Source organism: Mesoplodon densirostris, chromosome 16 (assembly GCF_025265405.1).
Source record: "Mesoplodon densirostris isolate mMesDen1 chromosome 16, mMesDen1 primary haplotype, whole genome shotgun sequence".
Classification (NCBI taxonomy): domain Eukaryota; kingdom Metazoa; phylum Chordata; class Mammalia; order Artiodactyla; family Ziphiidae; genus Mesoplodon; species Mesoplodon densirostris.
The window spans coordinates 82,770,553-82,789,687 of NC_082676.1; the positions used below are offsets into that span (position 1 = coordinate 82,770,553).

At 41.0% G+C, this 19,135-nt stretch overlaps 1 protein-coding gene and 1 long non-coding RNA gene across 4 annotated transcripts in view; one reads left to right on the plus strand and one right to left on the minus strand.

Moving 5' to 3' along the window:
• The window catches only part of LOC132476341 (uncharacterized), an 83,056-nt gene extending 78,328 nt beyond the window's left edge, over positions 1-4,728 (minus strand). For all 3 annotated transcript variants that reach the window (XR_009530126.1, XR_009530128.1, XR_009530127.1), the window contains exon 1: positions 4,631-4,728. This is a non-coding gene — a long non-coding RNA (uncharacterized LOC132476341). The remainder of the gene's footprint in view (positions 1-4,630) is intronic.
• Positions 4,729-4,796: 68 nt separating this feature from the next.
• Positions 4,797-14,848, plus strand: SNRPB2 (small nuclear ribonucleoprotein polypeptide B2). The gene is made up of 7 exons (XM_060078888.1): positions 4,797-4,860; positions 6,900-6,989; positions 7,366-7,538; positions 11,525-11,665; positions 12,459-12,509; positions 13,901-13,989; positions 14,470-14,848. Exons 2-7 carry the CDS (start codon positions 6,926-6,928, stop codon positions 14,627-14,629), a joined length of 678 nt encoding a protein of 225 aa, XP_059934871.1. The 5' UTR covers positions 4,797-4,860; positions 6,900-6,925; the 3' UTR covers positions 14,630-14,848.
• Positions 14,849-19,135: the final 4,287 nt, after the last annotated feature.

A 19,135-nucleotide genomic window follows, 5' to 3' on the forward strand; every position in this document is an offset into this window, starting at 1 on the left:
TCAGCTGTTGGGAGCCTCTAGACCAGCCCACCCACCAGCCAAGTCCCACAGAGTGTTTCAGTGGCTCTAGGAGTAGAAGAATCACCCAGCCACACCCTGACTCTGAATTCCTGACCCACAGAGTCCATGAGATATAATCAAATAGTTGTTGTTTTAAACCATTAAGTCTGGGGGTAGTTTGTTATCCACAGTAGCTACTCACAACTCACAAACATTGACTTATTGGGCTGACACCTCCGAGAGATCGGAAGCTCTGTGAGAGCAGGTGGCACGTCTGTGCTGCTCACTGCCGGGTCTTCAGCAGTTAACACAGGATGCGCAATGTTATAGGGGTTCAGTAAAGGTAACGGGGTCCCAAAGTCTTACTGCACAGACTTCTGGGCTACCCTGCACTGAGTGAAGCAAGGGAGGAGCTCTTGTCTTAGCCACTTGTAATGGAATCTGACATTTGCAATTTCAGTCGTGAGGAAATAACTTAGAACTAATTTCTTTCAGGTTTCTAAGCTGACCAGTCTTATTTAGAACCTTCTACTGAAATGATAAAATGTATTATAAGCTATATTAATATCTTTCAGTAGCTGAAGTAATTTGGTAATTTTAAGTGTCGGAAAGTAGCTTCATACTAAAGCTGAAAAAAAAAGGCTGTGATTAAAGGGAGACTATCCAATATCAATAAGAGATAAACACTATTTCTTATTTTTTTTCACCATCCATTTTAATAAAGTCATTAACCCATGTGATGATGTTTCTGTCGGGGGATATTGAAGAAATTTACACATTCACCTTAAACAAAATAGAATAGGAAGTACCAGCCTCATTTACATAATTGTTTTGGATTCCCCAGATAGAAATAATTTTCAGGGTTGTCTTGTCTGAACATAATCTGCAATTTAAACTGGAGGCTTCATTTTTTTTCTTTCAAATTGTGATAAGAATCCAAACTGTCTCATAATGTTAAATCTTGCATGAAATGTTTTATACATATCCTGGTCCCTTGTTGCAAGATGATTGTGACACCCTAAAATTAGAATGTGAACATGACATCTCTTTATTTCTTCAGAACCCTTCTCTGAAGGTATCTGAAAATGCTACCAGCCACTAATTCTTCTCTCAGCTAGGTTTCAAGATATTTTCTTCTTGAAATTTTTTTTTTTTTTTTGCGGTACGCGGGCCTCTCACTGCTGTGGCCTCTCCCGTTGCAGAGCACAGGCTCCGGACGCGCAGGCCCAGCGGCCATGGTTCACGGGCCCAGCCGCTCCGCGGCATGTGGGATCTTCCTGGACCGGGGCACGAACCCATGTCCCCTGCATCGGCAGGCGGACTCTCAACCACTGCGCCACCAGGGAAGCTCTCTTCTAGTATTTTTTTGAATATGTGAGTTTTTCAGAAATAGACTCACAGACATAGAAAACTAACTTATGATTATCAAAGGCAGGGGGGAGGGATAAATTAGGAGTTTGGGATTAATAGATACACACTACTATATATAAAAAGATAAACCACAAGGACCTATTGTATAGCACAGGAAACTCTATTCAATATCTTGTAATAAGCTATAATGGAAAAGAATCTGAAAAAGAATATATATATATATATCTGATTCAGTTTGCTATACACCTGAAACTAACACAACATTGTAAACCAGCTATACTTCAATTGTAAAAAGTGAGTTTTTGACATCTGACTTCTGATATGACCCTCAAGAGGTGAATTTGGTTATAAAGGAGTGATGCTTGTTTCACAGTTCATCTAACCAAAGTTTGGGTGTTATAATGCTCTTAATATAGCTACGTAACCAGTTTGTGCAATGCTACTCACAAAACCAGAAAAGCTCCTTTCTTCCCTTCTTTTCTTTCCCAGTCCTACTTTCAATGACTGTTTTCTCCAAATCACTCAGGAAACCATTGAGGACCATTAACAGGCTATTGGAAAGCCCAGAGCAACCGCCCAAGGACAGGAAAATGCACGGGCTCTTTTAGAACCTGGGAAAGAGCCTGCAGATCATTGCCACTGAACTGGCATTAGAAGATTTCCTTCTCACGGTGTAATGTATAGTAGCCATTGTTCAGTGATTAATAGAACACTACAAGCCCCCTGTCTTTAGGTCTCTGCATTTCCTGTAGTATTTTCTGCCCAGGTAGTGTCTTTGCAAAGTCTTATCTTACCCTTTTTCAATAGTTATAATGAGCTCTTAGCCAGATCCACTTATATAATACAGTATTGCCATCCTCATTCTCATCAAACAGAATTAATTGCTCAGATGACCAAACTAATGGGTAGGGCAGCTTGTCTTTTGCTATTCAGAAATGTTTTTATTTAGTTTATATTCTCTTTTAATGCTTTAAGGATATTCTCTTTGTATTCTCTCTAACTCCTTAACTGAGGCAGGACTATTTACATTCCTTCAAATTTTTATATCTACATAATAAAATACTGCTTTTCTGTGATTGCTTAATATTATTTCTTACACTTATGTGCATCTTCCTAACACATCACATTTGTTCAGTGTTGCCTAATTAGCCATGAAGTTTCATTCGCTTATTCAATACATATTTATTATCAGCCACTTTTCTAGTTACTGAAGGTACTTCAGTGAACAAAGCAAAGAAATATCCCTACCCTCAAGAAGCTTACATTATTTTAAAGTTGCTGCACTTTTAGGTGATCTTTTAAAATAAAAATCCCCAGCTTAAAAAACAAATCTGTTTGGCCTCTTTATCCATATGTCCAAGTTATAGCTAGCATTTGGAAATAACACTTATGAACCAGTTATTTGGTGCCTGGCAATGTGCTTCACATTTTGCTCACTTAATACAATAACTCCAGAAGGAGGTACTGTTATGATCCCTAGTTTACAAATGACGACAGTGAGGCTCAGAGAGATTAGTTAAGGGGAAGATATAAAATTTGATTTTTCTTAGCTCTCAACAACCACTTTACATTCTAGATGATGCTTTACGCACATTTCATAAGTGGATGAATGAATGCATGTACGTTTTGGAATTCCCGTTCAGCTTGCCATTAAACACCAACAACTTGATGATGTTAGAACCGTCAACCCATTCTGTGGGGAGAGAAGAAGGTGGGAAGGGTGGTAGGGAATTGATTTTTTTTTCAGTGAATTTAGGCAGATGATTTTATCGGTGTTTGGTTATTACTGGAGGTGGTTGCCTTATCAGGTGAGAAGCTGGACAGAGACATCAATTCCCTCCACTTTGGGGTCTCAAATTAGCTGCCTCTGGGATTCAAGCTCTTCAGTAAAGTGTTGGAGAAGAGTTCCCTCAGAGCCCCAAGAATTAGAGAAGACTTGAGGGGTGGATACTGGCCACCCTGAAGGTAATGGTAAACTGGGGGCAGCCTGAGCTCAGAGGAGGATGAAACCAGGGCATCTGCCCCTACAGTCAGCATTAGGGGCTGCGCTTGTAAAACTTTTCAGAGGGGCCCCAACTTACGATGGTTCGACGTATGATTTTTTTGACTTTATGAAGGTGTTAAAGTGATATGCATCCAATAAAAACCAGACTTCAAATTTTGAATTTTGAGCTTTTCCTGGGCTAGCAATATGCAGTAGATACTCACTGTGTCCTAATGCTGGGCAGCAAGCCATAGCTCCCAGCTTAGACAGGAAGTAAGGAACAGGGCACAACCATTAAAAGAACGACACAGCCATCGAAGATACAAAACTGGTTAGAACCTACTAGACCCAAGATGGTGGAAGATTTGACGTCCAGTAGACCTTGGGTCTCATTATACGCTCATTGTAATACATTAGCATATGCTAAACGACATGATAGTTCTGAGGCCAAGTAAAAAAGGCCCAAAAATGGGTGGTACCCCAAGTCCTGGAAACCCCCACCCGTTCCCCAAAATAGTCGAAATAATCCTCCTACTGGTTAGCCTATGAAATTACCCAGTCCATAAAACTAACCACACCCACACCCTGGGGCACTCTCGCCTTCTGAGATGGACTGCATTCTGCCTATGAAATGTGTATGCCTCTCAATAAACCTGCTTTCACTTTACTGCCACTGCTCTTGAATTCTTTCCTGAGCGAAGCCAAGGACCCTCACTTGGCGCCCATCCCAGGGACTCGCCCAAGACCTGGGACATGACCATCCTCTCTGGCCCCATTTTCCTGCAACACGGGGCAGCCACGTGATCTTGAGGGTGAACTACCTTCTGTACCCAGACTACCACTGTGTTTTTCACTTTCAGTGCAGTATTCAACAAATTACATGAGATATTCAACACTTTACTGTAAAATTGGCTTTGTATAGATGATTTTGCCCAACTATAGGCCAATGTGAGTGTTCTGAGCACGTTTACGATAGGCCCGGCTAAGATGTGATGCTGGGTAGGTTAGGTGTATTACATGCATTTGCTTCTTATAGTTTTCAACTTACAGATGGGTTTATCAGGACGTAAATCCATCATAAGTCTAGGAGGATCTATATAGGATTTGGAAAGATGGAAGGCACCTGTTGTTGCATGGGACAGAACAGCGCAAACTCATGGTGAGGGAAATGACCACCGCCTTTCCCTATGCTCTTACTCCGCGGCCCCAGAATTCCAGTTTAACCCCACAGGATTCCCACAAGCCTCCTTCCCTTTTCTCGGCTCCCCTTCGCACCTGTTCTCGCCGCCCGCCATGTGTGCGTATGCGCGGAGCGATTCTTAACTGCTGCTTTGGAGACCGTGGGGCATCGATCCACTCCGGGCTCGGCTCCTTGACTTGTCGGCCCTCGATTGAGGCGCCTGGTAGCAAGCGTCACTTCCGGTGCCTGGCTCGGCGTCCGGCTTCCGGCTTCCGGCTTCCGGCTTCCGGCTTGTGATTTGTACGGGACGCCGCGGACGCCTCCGGTGAGTTGAAGCGCTTTCTTCTTAACTTTCTCCGCTTTCCCGGCTGTGGGTTGCCACTCGGCCATACGCTCTCCTGCAGGAGCTGGGGGTGGGCAGGGCGCGGCTCCGGGGCCGGAACGTATTCGCGGAGGGTCGGCGAGGAAGCGAGGGAGGCATGGAAACTGACGCTCGGGTCTGGCGAGGCCCCTGGACTTAGGAACCTTGTCTCTGGCGGGACGGGTCGGAGCCGGGGATCGTGTGGCCGCTTCCTGGGGCTTCGGGCTGGGGCCGTAGGCGAATGTGCCTGGGTCTGGAGAGGCGGGGACCCTCGCGCATATGAAGTTATGGATAACTGGTGTTTTTTCGCTGGTGCGAGTCGTTTACAGCTCGCTCTGAGCCTTCAAGTGCTTGCCAGAGGCTCCCTTTTGGATCCGGGAGGCGACTCCCGGTACCCCAGCACTAATCCAGGCCACCATCAAACCTCGCGTGAGATAAAGGGAGAACTTTCCCTCTGTTCTCTCTGCCTTCAGTTTGATGCTTGTCACTTCCTTCTCGTCGTCGTTCGCGACCCCAGTCCCCCAGGTTTCAGTTTAGGGCGTCGCAAGCCTCTGAGAAGCGTTACCTTTCACCTGTTACCCGCACAAGTACAGCCCTTGTCTGTGGGCCCTTTCCTTGTCAGTCATCCTATGCTGTGCACATACTGTGGGTGTAAATGTTCATCGAACGAAGAAATATGCGGGGCACCAAGGAAATAAAGCAAGGCCACAATTTGCAACTAAAACAGTGGGAAAAAATGAAATCGTGTGGTGGGTGTGAAAAGTGCAAGACACAGAAAACAAGGGCTGAATTCTCAGGCCTCCTGTTTATCAGCTATGTAACTGTGGGCAAGGACTTGCATTAACCTGTAAAAGACATTAGTAACAGCTGCTCGAAGTGCTTACTTCTGATTCCAGAGCTGCTAGAACTTTATCTCATTTAGCCTTTCTAGTTCTACTGGGTAGATTCTGTTACCATCCCCGTGTTACAGATTTGGACCTGGGAGATTAAAACTTGCCCTCAGTCAAGCAGCTAGTAAGAAGCATAGACAGATTTGAATTCAGATCCGGCTGGCTCTAGAATCTGAGCTCTTAACCATCAGGCGGTACCGCTCCAGTCTCTCAAGTCCATTAGAGGTGACTTTGGAGTGAGGGCTGTTGGTGATTAATTAAGTAATAGTATGAAAGGGTTTTGTAAGAGTATCCATGAAAGAGTTCTTGGCAAACTTCGTTAATGTTCTTTTTTTTTAAATAAATGTACTTATTTATTTATTTCTGGCTGCGTTGGGTCTTATTTGCTACACGCAGGCTTTCTCTAGTTGTGGCGAGCGGGGGCTACTCTTTGTTGTGGTGCGTGGGCTTCTCATTGTGGTGGCTTCTCTTGTTGCGGAGCCCTGGCTCTTGGCACGCGGGCTTCAGTATCTGTGGCACGTGAGCTCAGTAGTTGTGGCTAATGGTCTCTAGAGCACAGGCTCAGTAGTTGTGGCGCAAGGGTTTAGTTGTTCCGCGACATGTGGGATCTTCCCGGACCAGGGCTCAAACCCGTGTCCCCTGCATTGGCAGGCGGATTCTTAACCACTGCGCCACCAGGGAAGTCCATTAATGTTCTATCTTTATGATTTTTACTGGCTATACATTTGCTAGTTTCTTTTTTCATTTTTCTTCAAATCTCAATTTTTAAATTTTATTTAAAAAGAAAAGTTATTAGGTAGATGGGAGAACAGTATCACTTGTCATAAGTGAAAGATAAGTATAAAAATAAATAAATGTATGGAATAAAAGAATGTTAGTAAAATCTGACTAGTGCCCCACCAAGTTTTCAGCCTGAGAACTGTTCTCCTTTTGTTTAAAAAAGAGGGCTAGGAAGTCCTCGAGAGGTTTTAAAGACTACTGCCAAACTGATATTTTCTGACATTGGGGGTTGAAAGAATTGAAAAGTTAGTGCCCTTGTGCTGTGTCCTTAATGCCAGACTATCATGAATGAATCCTCCCTGTTTAATAACAGAATATTTACTGTCTCTTTAGGCTATTTGAACAGTTTAACCCACAACATGGATATCAGACCAAATCACACAATTTATATCAACAATATGAATGACAAAATTAAAAAAGAGGGTAAGTGCTTTTTAAAAAAAAAACTAAAGTGTGTTTGCTTACTACCATCTTAAAAGTTATACAGCTTCAAAAATTCTCATCTAGTCATCTTTCACAGTGCCTGAAATAATGGTTTATCCCTTATTGTGTAAGGATTTTAAGGCTTTTTAAAGATAAAAATAGGGGCTGAAAATGTGTTGAATCTGTTTTCACTCATAGATAAATGGTTTCAAAAACTTAAAATTAGACCGCTAATGGGAATAGTATGATGTTTTTATTAAAATATGTAACTTTGTATAAATAAATGAGGAGGGGCACTCAGTGCCGTGTCATTTTATGAAGAATCTTGTCATAGTTTCATTCACAAATAACTGGTTTCCCCTCTAATTTTGTGCAGAATTGAAGAGATCCCTGTATGCCCTGTTTTCTCAGTTTGGCCACGTCGTAGATATTGTGGCTCTAAAGACCATGAAGATGAGGGGGCAAGCTTTTGTTATATTTAAGGAACTGGGCTCATCCACAAATGCCTTGAGACAGTTACAAGGATTTCCATTTTATGGCAAACCGATGGTAAATCAATCTTATTTTGGCATTAATCGCTATTAATGGTATGATAGATTTGTAAATATACCCTTGAAAATATGGCTATTGCTTTTTGCCTTCAGTTAAGAATGGGTTTGGGTTTATTTTATTTATGTATTTATTTTTATAGAAACACAATAGTAGAGCTTATAATTCACTTCTTGATTTATGATAGTTCAAATAGGCAAAAATGTAGATGTAGAGATGTAGAATATTTTAAAAACAATGGCAGTATAGGCAATATTCTCATCTCAAAAGAGCTAGAAATTAGTAATTACTCAGAAGATTAAAAAGAAACCTCTGTAAACTTGTAAAACAACACAAAACAAAAATCGTGGATCAAAGAGGGAATCTAGTCTGAAGTTTCAGAAAGTAGCATAGTGAAATACTGCATGTCAGAAGCTATGCAGTCAAAGCACTGATCTGAGGACAGTTCACAGATGTAAAGTCATAGGTTTTATTAATGAATAACAATGAATGGAAATGAGATAGTCACACATGGAAAGTTTTAAACTCAGGAGTGACATGAGATTTCACATTTAGCTGCTGGAGGAAGATTGGATTGTGGGAAGGGCAGAAGGGAAGTAGGGAACTCAGGAGGCATTGGTATAAGTCAGAGATGGCAGAGGATTGGATCAGGGTGGAGACAGTGTGTATAGCAAGGGGCTCTAGGTGTGTGAATAGGTACGTAGTACCTTGGGTGTGGATTTCAGTGCTTTTCTTACGGAACTGGAATGTGATGGGAAGGGATGTTGGGGAAAGAGCCGAGGCCCAGAGTTTCAAGGACCCATGTTCTCATTCTAGTTTTGCCATTAACTGGCTCTGTGCTCATGTTCACTTTCACCTGTTAAAAAAAAAAAATATATATATATATATATATTATATATATATAAAAGCAAATTGGATATTCTTTGGTCTAATTCAGAAGCGAGCAAAAACGCTATAAAGGACCAGATAATAAATATTTTAGGTTTTGTGGGCCACATACGGTTTCTATTGCATATTCTTGTGTGTGTGTGTGTGGTTTTTTTAAACAATCCTTTAAAAATTGTGTTTAAAAAAAAAAAAGAAGAAAGAAAAAAGTACTTTACTCATAAGCCATACAAAATCAGGCCATGGGCTGGATTTGGCCCATAATCTGTAGTGCAGACCTCTCATCTGATCCTTTTTTTTTTTTTTTTTTTTAAAGATGTTGTTGGTAAGAGTTTATTAATTTATTTATTTATTTTTGCTGTGTTGGGTCTTCGTTTCTGTGCGAGGGCTTTCTCTAATTGTGGCAAGTGGGGGCCACTCTTCATCGCAGTGTGCGGGCCTCTCACTATTGCGGCCTCTCTTGTTGCAGGAGCACGGGCTCCAGACGCGCAGGCTCAGTAGTTGTGGCTCACGGGCCTAGTTGCTCCGCAGCATGTGGGATCCTCCCAGACCAGGGCTCGAACCCGTGTCCCCTGCATTAGCAGGCAGACTCTCAACCACTGCGCCACCAGGGAAGCCCTGATCCATTTTTTTTTTTTTTTTTTTTTTTTACAAATGAAGAATCAGGCACAGAAAGCTTATGTTACTGTAACCAGTGGCATCATCAGGACTTGAAAGCTAATCTCCTGGACACCCAATATTGTGATTTTTCCCCCCTAAACTAGGATTCAGCACCCTATCTGTAAAAGGGCCAGATAGTAAATATTTTAGGCTTTATGAGCCAGATAATCTCTTTTGCAGCTACTTAATTTTGCCTTTAGGGCCAGAGAAGCAGCCACAGAAGGTGTGCAGATCAATGAGTGTGCTGTGTCTCAAGAAGACCTAACGTACAACACCAGGCAGTGTTGGCTGTGGTCAGTAGTCTGAGGACTTCAGTACCACGCTGTTTAATTCAGGCCTGAGTGCTGTTTGTCTGTTACTGGACCACATTTTCTTCCCGTCCTCTGTCCAGCTCTCCTTTTCCCATTTCCCACCTGACTGGGCACCATATATGTGGAAAGTCCTATTGCAGAAAACTGGGGGATAGTACCTGCATACCCCAGTTTTCAGTAAATTGGCATTTCCTGAGACCAGTTTATCTTTCTCAGTAGTGTAAAGAACTAGCATAAGTGAGATCTCAGTTGGCAGTAGCGTAAGACTGGGTTTTAGTTTAAATCTACAATTACATTAGTAGGAAGGAACAGTTTCTTCTCGTAGAGGGTTTTAGGGCTGTTTTGCTAAGTTGGGATGACAGGTTTGCATGTGCCTGTGACTGAAATCCAGGAAAGCTGGAAATTGTTTGCTGCGTTTGGCACTGGCTTCACCTTGCCAGCTAATTATTTAAAATCAATGGAGAAAGCCCATTAGACTGATCTCATATTGAAGGTATTTTAGGAGGTCTGTTCTCTGCCTTCAGGAAAGTGTGAGATACTGCCAAATCTCCCGCATCCTGGAAGAAAGAAAAGAATGTTCCTTGAGCTGTCTTGTTTATACTTACTTAGTTGGTTTCAGTTGCCAACACACCAGATCAGAAATGAACAAAATTTTCTATAACTTGGAACTCAGAACAAAATTATTCTCTGTGATTCAAGGGCATTTGGTTATTTAATTCCAAAAATACCTCAGTAAAGTAGAACCATCTTCCTAAGGACTTCTGTAATGAAACCTTTGGTATAAATGTAAATCTTTCACCTTCTCTAAGCTGTGGGTGGACTTTTATCCCTGACCAGTATTTAGTCTAGACCAGGGTTTTCAACACTGGCACTTTTGCCGTTTTGAACTGAATACTTTTTTATTGTTGGGGCTGTATTGTTCATGGAAGAGTGTTTAGCAGCATCTCTGGCCTCTGCCCTCTTAGCATGACAACACACAGTGTCTCCAGTCGGCAGTGCCAGCTGTCTCCTCGTGGGCAGATTCTCCTCTGGTTGAGAACTGCTGCTCTAGACCAGCCAGCTAAGAGCGAGGGCTGAGGTCAGAAATTTTCACAGGTCATAGGGACAAATACAAGATCACCCAAGATCTGTTCGGGTCAGGAAGAAGGGAGTTGGGAGGGAATCCCTGGGAGCAAGTCAGAGTTGGTCCAAAACTATTTCTTTTGGTTAGATGATGACATGCAAGACTAGCAGAGTTGCTTGCAGGGTAAGTCCACTTGGAGCTGCCATGGTCCTGCAGCCAGAGGAAGCCTCAGGGACTGAGGTATCGTGGGAGGCCTGCCCCCCCGCCGCGGTTCCCCCGAACATTCAGCTATGCGATAATGCTTTAGGCCAGGGCCATACTGCTCAAAGTGTGGGCCCCACCATCCCCTTTGTGCTTGTTAGACGTGCAGAATCTCAGGCCTCACCAGACCCCCCGCATCAGGATCTGCACTCTTACAAGCTCTCCAGGTAATTGGAATGCACATTAAAGTTCATGAAATGCTGTCCTAGACCAGTGTTTCTCAACGCTTGTTCAGTCATGTGTGCCGTGCCTGCTGGCTGTGGCGTATTACTCATGCAAGTGACCTGGTTGCACTAGCTGTGATGCCGTCTTTTTGTTTCCTTTCAAAGCTTTTTAAATTGAAGTGGATGCCACTGTTAGTCATTTCATTTAAAAATAATAGACCAGATTCAAGGGAAAGTCATTCTCAATCTTTGGTACTTTAACTTTGGAAGTAACAAATTCCATGCATATACGGACCCTCTGTGGAGTGTCCCTGTAAGGGATAGACAGCTTTCCAATGCAGTTTTCTCTGTTCTTTTAAATGGAGAGGGGCAGGGGTGCAGATATTTCAAAGTCCTGTTTTTCTCATATGAAAATCTATGGTTTTTTCTTATAATAAACACAGTTGAATCTAACTTTGTCTCAGTTGTGAATCATGGGTCACAATTTATTTTCATTTGGTGCTCAGTATATTTGACAGATTTCCTTAAGTATGTGTTTAAAATTAGCTCGTTTTTGCATAATGAAATTTGAAATATTAATGACAAGTGTAGAAATAGCCTTCAGCATGATGAAAGTAACTTGTTTTCAAATAATTAAAACAGCGAATCCAGTATGCAAAAACAGATTCTGATATAATATCTAAAATGCGTGGCACTTTTGCTGACAAAGAAAAGAAAAAAGAAAAGAAAAAAGCCAAAACTGTGGAACAGACTGCAACAACCATGAACAAAAAACCTGGTCAGGTAAGATGGGCAAAAGTTCATTTTTTTGTGTGTGTGTGTTAAAAATTTGATAGAGATGTCTGTCTTCCATTTGAGGGGTGATCTTTGAGGCACGCATGTGTACATGTGTGTGTTTAAAGGTAGATTTTTAAGAAGCTGGAATGGTTGAATTCTAAAATTCCAATATTTGTGTTTAAGCAACAGATTAAAATATAAACTTTACATATGCAGATTTATATTGAACAGTTTTATTTGAATTTGCATGACATTTAGTTCCATCATTCTCCAAGATTTGTTAATTTCTATTGGTTTATTTTTCAAGTTCTGTGTATAAGTAATACTGTAGATGTTATCTTTAATCATGAGTATGCCACTGAAAGCTGCTTTCTTTGAACAGTTCAGGAATTCAAAATCTAATTTAAAATACCAGATACAGGTGAAATTATCATCCAAAAAGTAGTTACTTTGGGATTGAAAGTGATTAGAAATCAGTTGTACTAAGTATAATGCTTGACTTTTTTCTAGTTGTTTTAAAAAAAGAGAAAGACTGGTCCTTATATTTATATTTCTCCATAATTTTAAAGCTTAGAGGTTGAACTTTATGATATAGACCTTTCAAAAACATTTGACAAGTTAAATACATAAATGTTTGAGTCAGAGTTTTAAGATGTAAATTCTCAGTGAAAGTAAAGTTAAATAGATTTAAAAATCTGTTTGTTAGTCTTAGTTTTATGAAGTAATTTAAAATATAAATACCTGCTGCTTTTTTAGAAGGTCTGGAAATTTTAACTGTTTCTCTATTTCTTTGGGTTAGGGAACACCAAATTCAGCTAATACCCAAGGAAATGCAGCACCAAATCCTCAGGTAATATTTTTTTCCATGTGATACTTACTTTAAAATAAAATTACAAAACAGTAACAATAATTACAGAAATGTGCATGTCTCCAAAAACTGAAAATGATTCCATGTATAAGCCACAATAATGTGGAAACTCACTCCTCAGAACATTTTAATTTTCTTTTAAGAGGGAGAAAACAAAACCTGACTTTATTCCTTGCTTCCCATGGTGAGTCAATGACAGAATCAAAACGATAGATTCTAAGCTCTATGAGGTCAAGGAGCAAAATGGTTGTTTTCTGCACAGTACATGGCCCAGAGCTTTCCTGGCTTGTGGCTTGGTATCCATTCCCATTGGCTGAAGCACTAACCCATCTTTTCTGATAGAGCAAAGTTGTTTTACAGTTGCCTTAGCTCTTATTTCCTCAGCACGTATATATTTAAGTCTCCTGATATAGACTTATCAGGAAACTCTTTACCGAAGAGTTTTAGAAACTCTTTACCTAAGCTTCCCAATAAAGGCCTCAAAAAGAAAGCCTGAGTTATGTACTAATGGTTTCCCAACTAGTCCCTTGGGTGCTAGGGTCTGACAGGATCCTTACATCCAGGGAATTCCTTGCACCACTGAGGTTTTCCTCCTCTGATTTTAAGTTATTTGCATTTTCTTGCATTGTCTACTCTTTTGAAGTCTTTCAACAATTATAGTCCAGTTCACAAATGCCAGCATTTAATTCTCTAAGCCCTAAATTGTTCTTTACATTTCATCTTTTTTCTTCCACGAAATTAGCCTGAAGACAGAGGCTCTTACATATAAAGACCTTTCCCTATAGTTCCCCATAACAGTGTGTATCCACTTACTGTATGTAACTAGATGCCATGTATATCTCATTTACTCAGAAAAAAAAAAACATTAAAAATTGCCAGGCAGTGGTTCTAAGTGGAAATCTTTCTATTTCCAGATTTTCTCACACACTGGGAGGTAGTAAGCGATAGTGCGGAGCATTGAATATCTGAGGGTTAAGCAGCTGAGGATGGGTGACTCCGATGCCTTCTCTGGTTTGTTAGGATCGGTTATATAATCCAGACGACAGAATCCTCCCGTTCCAGCTGACCTCCAGATGCTTAAAACTTAAATATTGTTTTAAATACCGTTAATTAAATACTTAGAAACTGTTAATCAGATTTGTAGTCTTCCAGATATTAAGTGACTTGAATGTCTACCTTGTTTGGTTACTGTTAGGTTTTTGCTTATTTCTCTGGTGTCACTGTTTCTCAGCTTTAGTGTTTGATGTAGTAAGATTTCACAAGCCTTAAACGGTGGAATGTAGTTTTCTGAAGTTTAGATTTTAATGCAAGAGCCAAATGGTTTACTGTACTTTTTATATTTACAAACTAACTTTGCCTTTTCTTTTTAATAGGTCCCTGATTACCCTCCAAACTATATTTTATTCCTTAATAATTTACCAGAAGAGACTAATGAGATGATGTTATCCATGCTGTTTAATCAGTAAGTGTTTTCATAAACAAGTCTGTGTTCTGAGAGTCTCCTGACTGGACAGATAGCACTTCCCTGAGTTCGATCCGTTTGTATATCACACAGTAATTCCTTACAGCTTCATTGAGTTGCTCCAGGATTAATCATGAATTGAAGCCAGTCTGCAGATTTAGCAAATAAAAAGCTAAATTACCTGTAATGTTTGAATTATTAATTCTAGTTGATGAGTAAAACAGGAAACAAAGCTTTGATGAAATGACAAAAACAGAATTAGCTTACATGATTCCTGCAGTTTTTTTCATGGTATTAATTATATTTTAGGCTCTTTCATCCCACTCAGGATTCTTTCTGGGATATGATACTTTTCCTGGACTCATATCAGGAAGTTGCTTACCAAATTTAAACACAGACATTTACGTATTTGATGTCATTTCTGTATTTACATGTATATAAATTGTTTACATATGTAAAAATTGTTTTAATTCTTTATAGGTTCCCTGGTTTCAAGGAAGTACGTTTGGTACCTGGGAGGCATGACATTGCTTTTGTTGAATTTGAAAACGATGGACAGGCTGGAGCTGCCAGGGATGCTTTACAGGGATTTAAGATCACACCATCCCATGCCATGAAGATCACCTATGCCAAGAAATAAGATTTGGGAAAGCTGCCTTTAAAGGACTTGGTGTTATGTATAGTTTTCGTTTTGATAACATTTGATCAGGCCATTTTAATAGTTGGGGGTAGGGGAAAGTGTATGTGAAATTTTTGTGAAGGATTTAAAACATTACCTAGTCTTTGTTTAGCCTTAGTGAACTATGATGTGAAGGCCTTAATTTTGTACAATAAACTTTTATTTGTATTCTGTATATAATATTTCATTTATTGGCCCACTGTCCTATCATCAAATGCTTATGCTAGTCTAGAACACATCTTAAGGTATATAAAACTGTAATAGGATGCTTTTCTTATGTTATTTTGGAGTAGCTAATGGTAGATGCTTTTCTAGTGTTATTTTGGAGTAGCTAATGGTAGAGAAACATTGAACCACTTTAATAAAAGTAAAGGAGAGTTAGATCAAGCACTTGATTATATTTTCTGTAATGTTTTATGCGTATGAACTACCATCCTAGAATTCATTTTTTCATTTGTTTTTGTTTGTAGGATTTTTGTTTGTTTGTTTGTTTGCTTTGGGCGCACCACACCGCTTTCGGGATCTTAGTTCTCCGACCAGGGATCGAACCCAGGCCCCCTGCAGTGGAAGTGCTGAGTCCTAACCACTAGACCGCCAGGGAATTCCCTGTTTGTTTTTTTTAATGATTCTTTTACTAATGATAAAAGTGATATCCTGGATATGAGAAGAAGGTGGGACCTGGGCAGGATCTAAATTCATCTTCATATTCAAATAAATGAGCGTAGTATTTGCTGGTAGTAGACATTTCACAAGTCTTTTCATTCAGTTTTTAATTGAATAAAGGTAATTTAGGAGTAACTGTACTTACTGTGTTCTGGGAAAACAGATGGAAAGGGAATATTGTCTTTAGACTTCACATTTTATGCTCTTACCCTCTTTTTTTTTTTTTTTTTCCTTTTTGCGGTATGCGGGCCTCTCACTGTTGTGGCCTCCCCCGTCGCGGAGCACAGGCTCCGGACGCGCAGGCTCCGGACGCGCAGGCTCAGCGGCCATGGCTCACGGGCCCAGCCGCTCCGCGGCATATGGGATCCTCCCAGACCGGGGCACGAACCCGTATCCCCTGCATCGGCAGGCGGACTCTCAACCACTTGCGCCACCAGGGAGGCCCTGCTCTTACCCTCTTGAGGCAGGATCGTTCCTAAGGAATACCTGCTCAGTTAATAACCTCGTTATTGAACGACCTCCAAAGGAAAGATTTTTAGTCTGTAATCTTTTTGAAGACCAGTAGGCTGACTTGCAAAGGTTGCCAATCCTAATCTTGCTGCCTCTTTGTGCTTCTTGAACACTGATGCTCAGATATTTCCAAAGCTCATTTTCTGTAGTGTTTGATTTCTACCTAAGGCTATCGATTCAAGTCCCCTGCTAGCAAAACCACAGGTGTCTATAGAAGTGGACGATTTTTTATGTATAGTGCATGGTAAAGTGACTATTAATCACTTTTTGTGTTTCTGTTTTAATATTTCCTGCAACAAGATTTTTCCTTATCACATATTTTTTTATGTATTGAATATATATGGAATACATATTTATAGGAAGACTACTTTCAGAGTTCTGTAGATTTTTATCACATCACTCTTGTGCATACATAAGGAGGAAAAGCAGAATAATTTTTACCCCTTAACTTTCCACCTGCAGAGTCTGATTCTTATGAATAACTTTTTAACTTAGTTGTCAAGTTCATGTATGTCCATAAAATGTATGAACAGTGAGTTACTAGGAAAAAGACCATGCTGTTGCATGTTGACAGCAAGGCCAAATGCTGATACATTTTCTAACTGCTTGCTCTCAGTGACTGCCCTTAGCTTGTCTCAGAAGATGTTTCACAGGACTTTCCTGGTGGCGCAGTGGTTAAGAACCCGCCTGCCAATGCAGGGGACACGGGTTTGATCCCTGGTCCGGGAAGATCCCACATGCCGCGGAGCAACTAAGCCTGTGTGCCACAACTACTGAGCCTGCGCTCTAGGGCCAGCGAGCCACAACTACAGAACTCGCAGCCCCCGCTACTCTTAGTACTCTATCAATAGTTGATGAGTTTTGGCAGTTGTATAAGCTGTGTGAGAGTCATGATATAGAGCATTCTGTCACCCCTCAAAGACAAGAGCTGCCTTGTGCCCCTTTGCAGTCAGTCTGTGCCCCCATCCCGACCCCAGGCAGCCACCCATCTGCTTTCTGTCAGTGCAACTGTGCCCTGTCCTAGTATGCTTTTGAGATTCATCTCTTGCGTGGATCAGCAGTTTGTTCCACCAGCGGATGGGCATTTGGGTTCTTTCCAGTTTGGGGCCATTAGGAATAAAGTGGCTCTGAACATTCACATACAAGTCTGTGTTGGACATACGTTCTGTTAGAAGAAGATTTCAAGCAGAGGAGTGACATTTGATTACCTTTGAAAGCTTTTCTGAATTTTTTTCCAATTTATATAAGAGCCGAAATAGTACGCAGAGCTCCCATACATATTTTTGAACTGTTGAGAAATTTCCCCCTCTACCCTTCCTGAGTTCTTGTGGCTGGACTAATAATGAAATTGATACAAAACGGATTAACGGGAAAAAAATTTTTTTTAATTCATGCAGACAGAGGTCTCATAGAAATGAGACCTAAGTAGTGGCCAAAGCAGGCAGCTTTTATACCTTCTAGAGAAAGAAACAAACTAGAGGTGAAGTGACACCGCAAAGAAACAGGTTTGGGGTGCTCAGTTAGTGAAAAATCTAAACAGTTCGACCCTGAGGTAGTAAAGGAGTAACAAGGTTTGTTTATACAAGCTTCTTGACCTGAATTCCCTATCTCTGGGGAAAGGGGTGTCCTACCTCTAGATGCAGGTGCATCTTTCACATGAGAGATTTATTTCCTGCTTTCTGGGAGACAGGAGGGTCAGGGTGTCACTTTTGCATTGGCGGTTTCTTAAGTAACTAATTCAAAATAATCAGTATACCTTATTTCGGGGAGGCCCACCCTGAGCCCTAGCAGAACCATTTGACAGTGTGTTGACCTGATCGCTTGTTACCCCTTAAAACTTCAGTGTGGATTTCCTAAGTACAAGACCACTCTTCCACATAACTTCTAGATGACCAGCAACATCAAGGAATAACATTCATCCAATTTATTTTTTTGTATTTTATTATATTTTATTTTTTGGCTGCATTGGGTCTTCGTTGCTGTGCGGGCTTTCTCTAGTTGTGGCGAGTGGGGCTACTCTTTGTTGCGGTGCGCAGGCTTCTCATTGAGGTGGCTTCTCTTGTTGCGGAGCATGGGCTCTGGGCGCGTGGGCATCAGTAATTGCAGCACGTGGGCTCAGTAGTTGCGGCATGCAGGCTCTAGGGCGTGCAGGCTTCAGTAGTTGTGGCTCACGGGCTTAGTTGCTTCGTGGCATGTGGGATCTTCCCAGACCAGGGATCGAACCCGTGTCCCCTGCATTGGCAGGTGGATTCGTAACCACTGTGCCACCAGGGAAGTCCCCATCCTATTGATTGATGTCCCAATCATGACCCGAGAATCCAATCCAGGATCATGTGTTGAGTGTAGTTGTCATGCCTCTTTAGTCTCCTGTCAGTTCCTCAGCCTGTCCTAACCTTTCAGGATCTTAATTTTATATAGAGGTACCACATCTATATATCTATGGGTATATCTATTCAATTATACTAAAAATGATGAATTTGCAACAGTACCTCTGATTGCAACCCAATAGCACTGAGTTTATTCTAGCCTTTCCCCTCTCCTTACTCGTAACTTATTCTTCTCGAGGCCCATTAATCTCCATGTATTTACTAACTATATTTTGAAAAAGATTCGATCAAACTAGGATCTTCTGACCATCCTTAACTTACTGATCTGTGGGAGTTGCACGGAGGGTCTAGAAGGAGCAGATGTTGTTATCCATTAAATATAGCAGTTTTCAACTTGAATTTAACTTTCAACTTTGGCTGCATATTAGAATCATCTGGGAGATATTTTCAAACACCCATGCCTAACCTACACCCCAGATCAATTAAATCCCAATCTCTAGGGGTGAAACCCAGTCGTCAATATTTCTTAAGCTCCCCAATTGAGTCCAGCCTGAGTCAAAGTTATGAACGAACAAAGCAGATTTCTACCTTTATGAAGTGGCTTATATGATTAGATTATTAGTTCAGGTTATATTTTTCAAAGGTAGTCTATAGAAGATAGCGTCAAAATGGAAACTATTGGGAGAGTCTCACATCTCCATTTTAAACTTAAAGGCTTGAAGTATTTTGTTTGGGTACTTAACAGGCATTTTGTCCCTTGAAAATGTTGTATCCAGCAAAGACTTGATGACGAATGTGAAATCCTGGCTAAAAATTTGTGCTGTATTTGATTTGCCCTCGAGCAGAACTTCTCAAACTTTAATGTTCATACGAATCACTTGTATCTTGTTAAAAAGTCGATTCCGATTTAGTAGGACTGGGGTGGGGTCTGAGAGACTTTATGAAGTGATGCTAAAGTTGCTGGTCT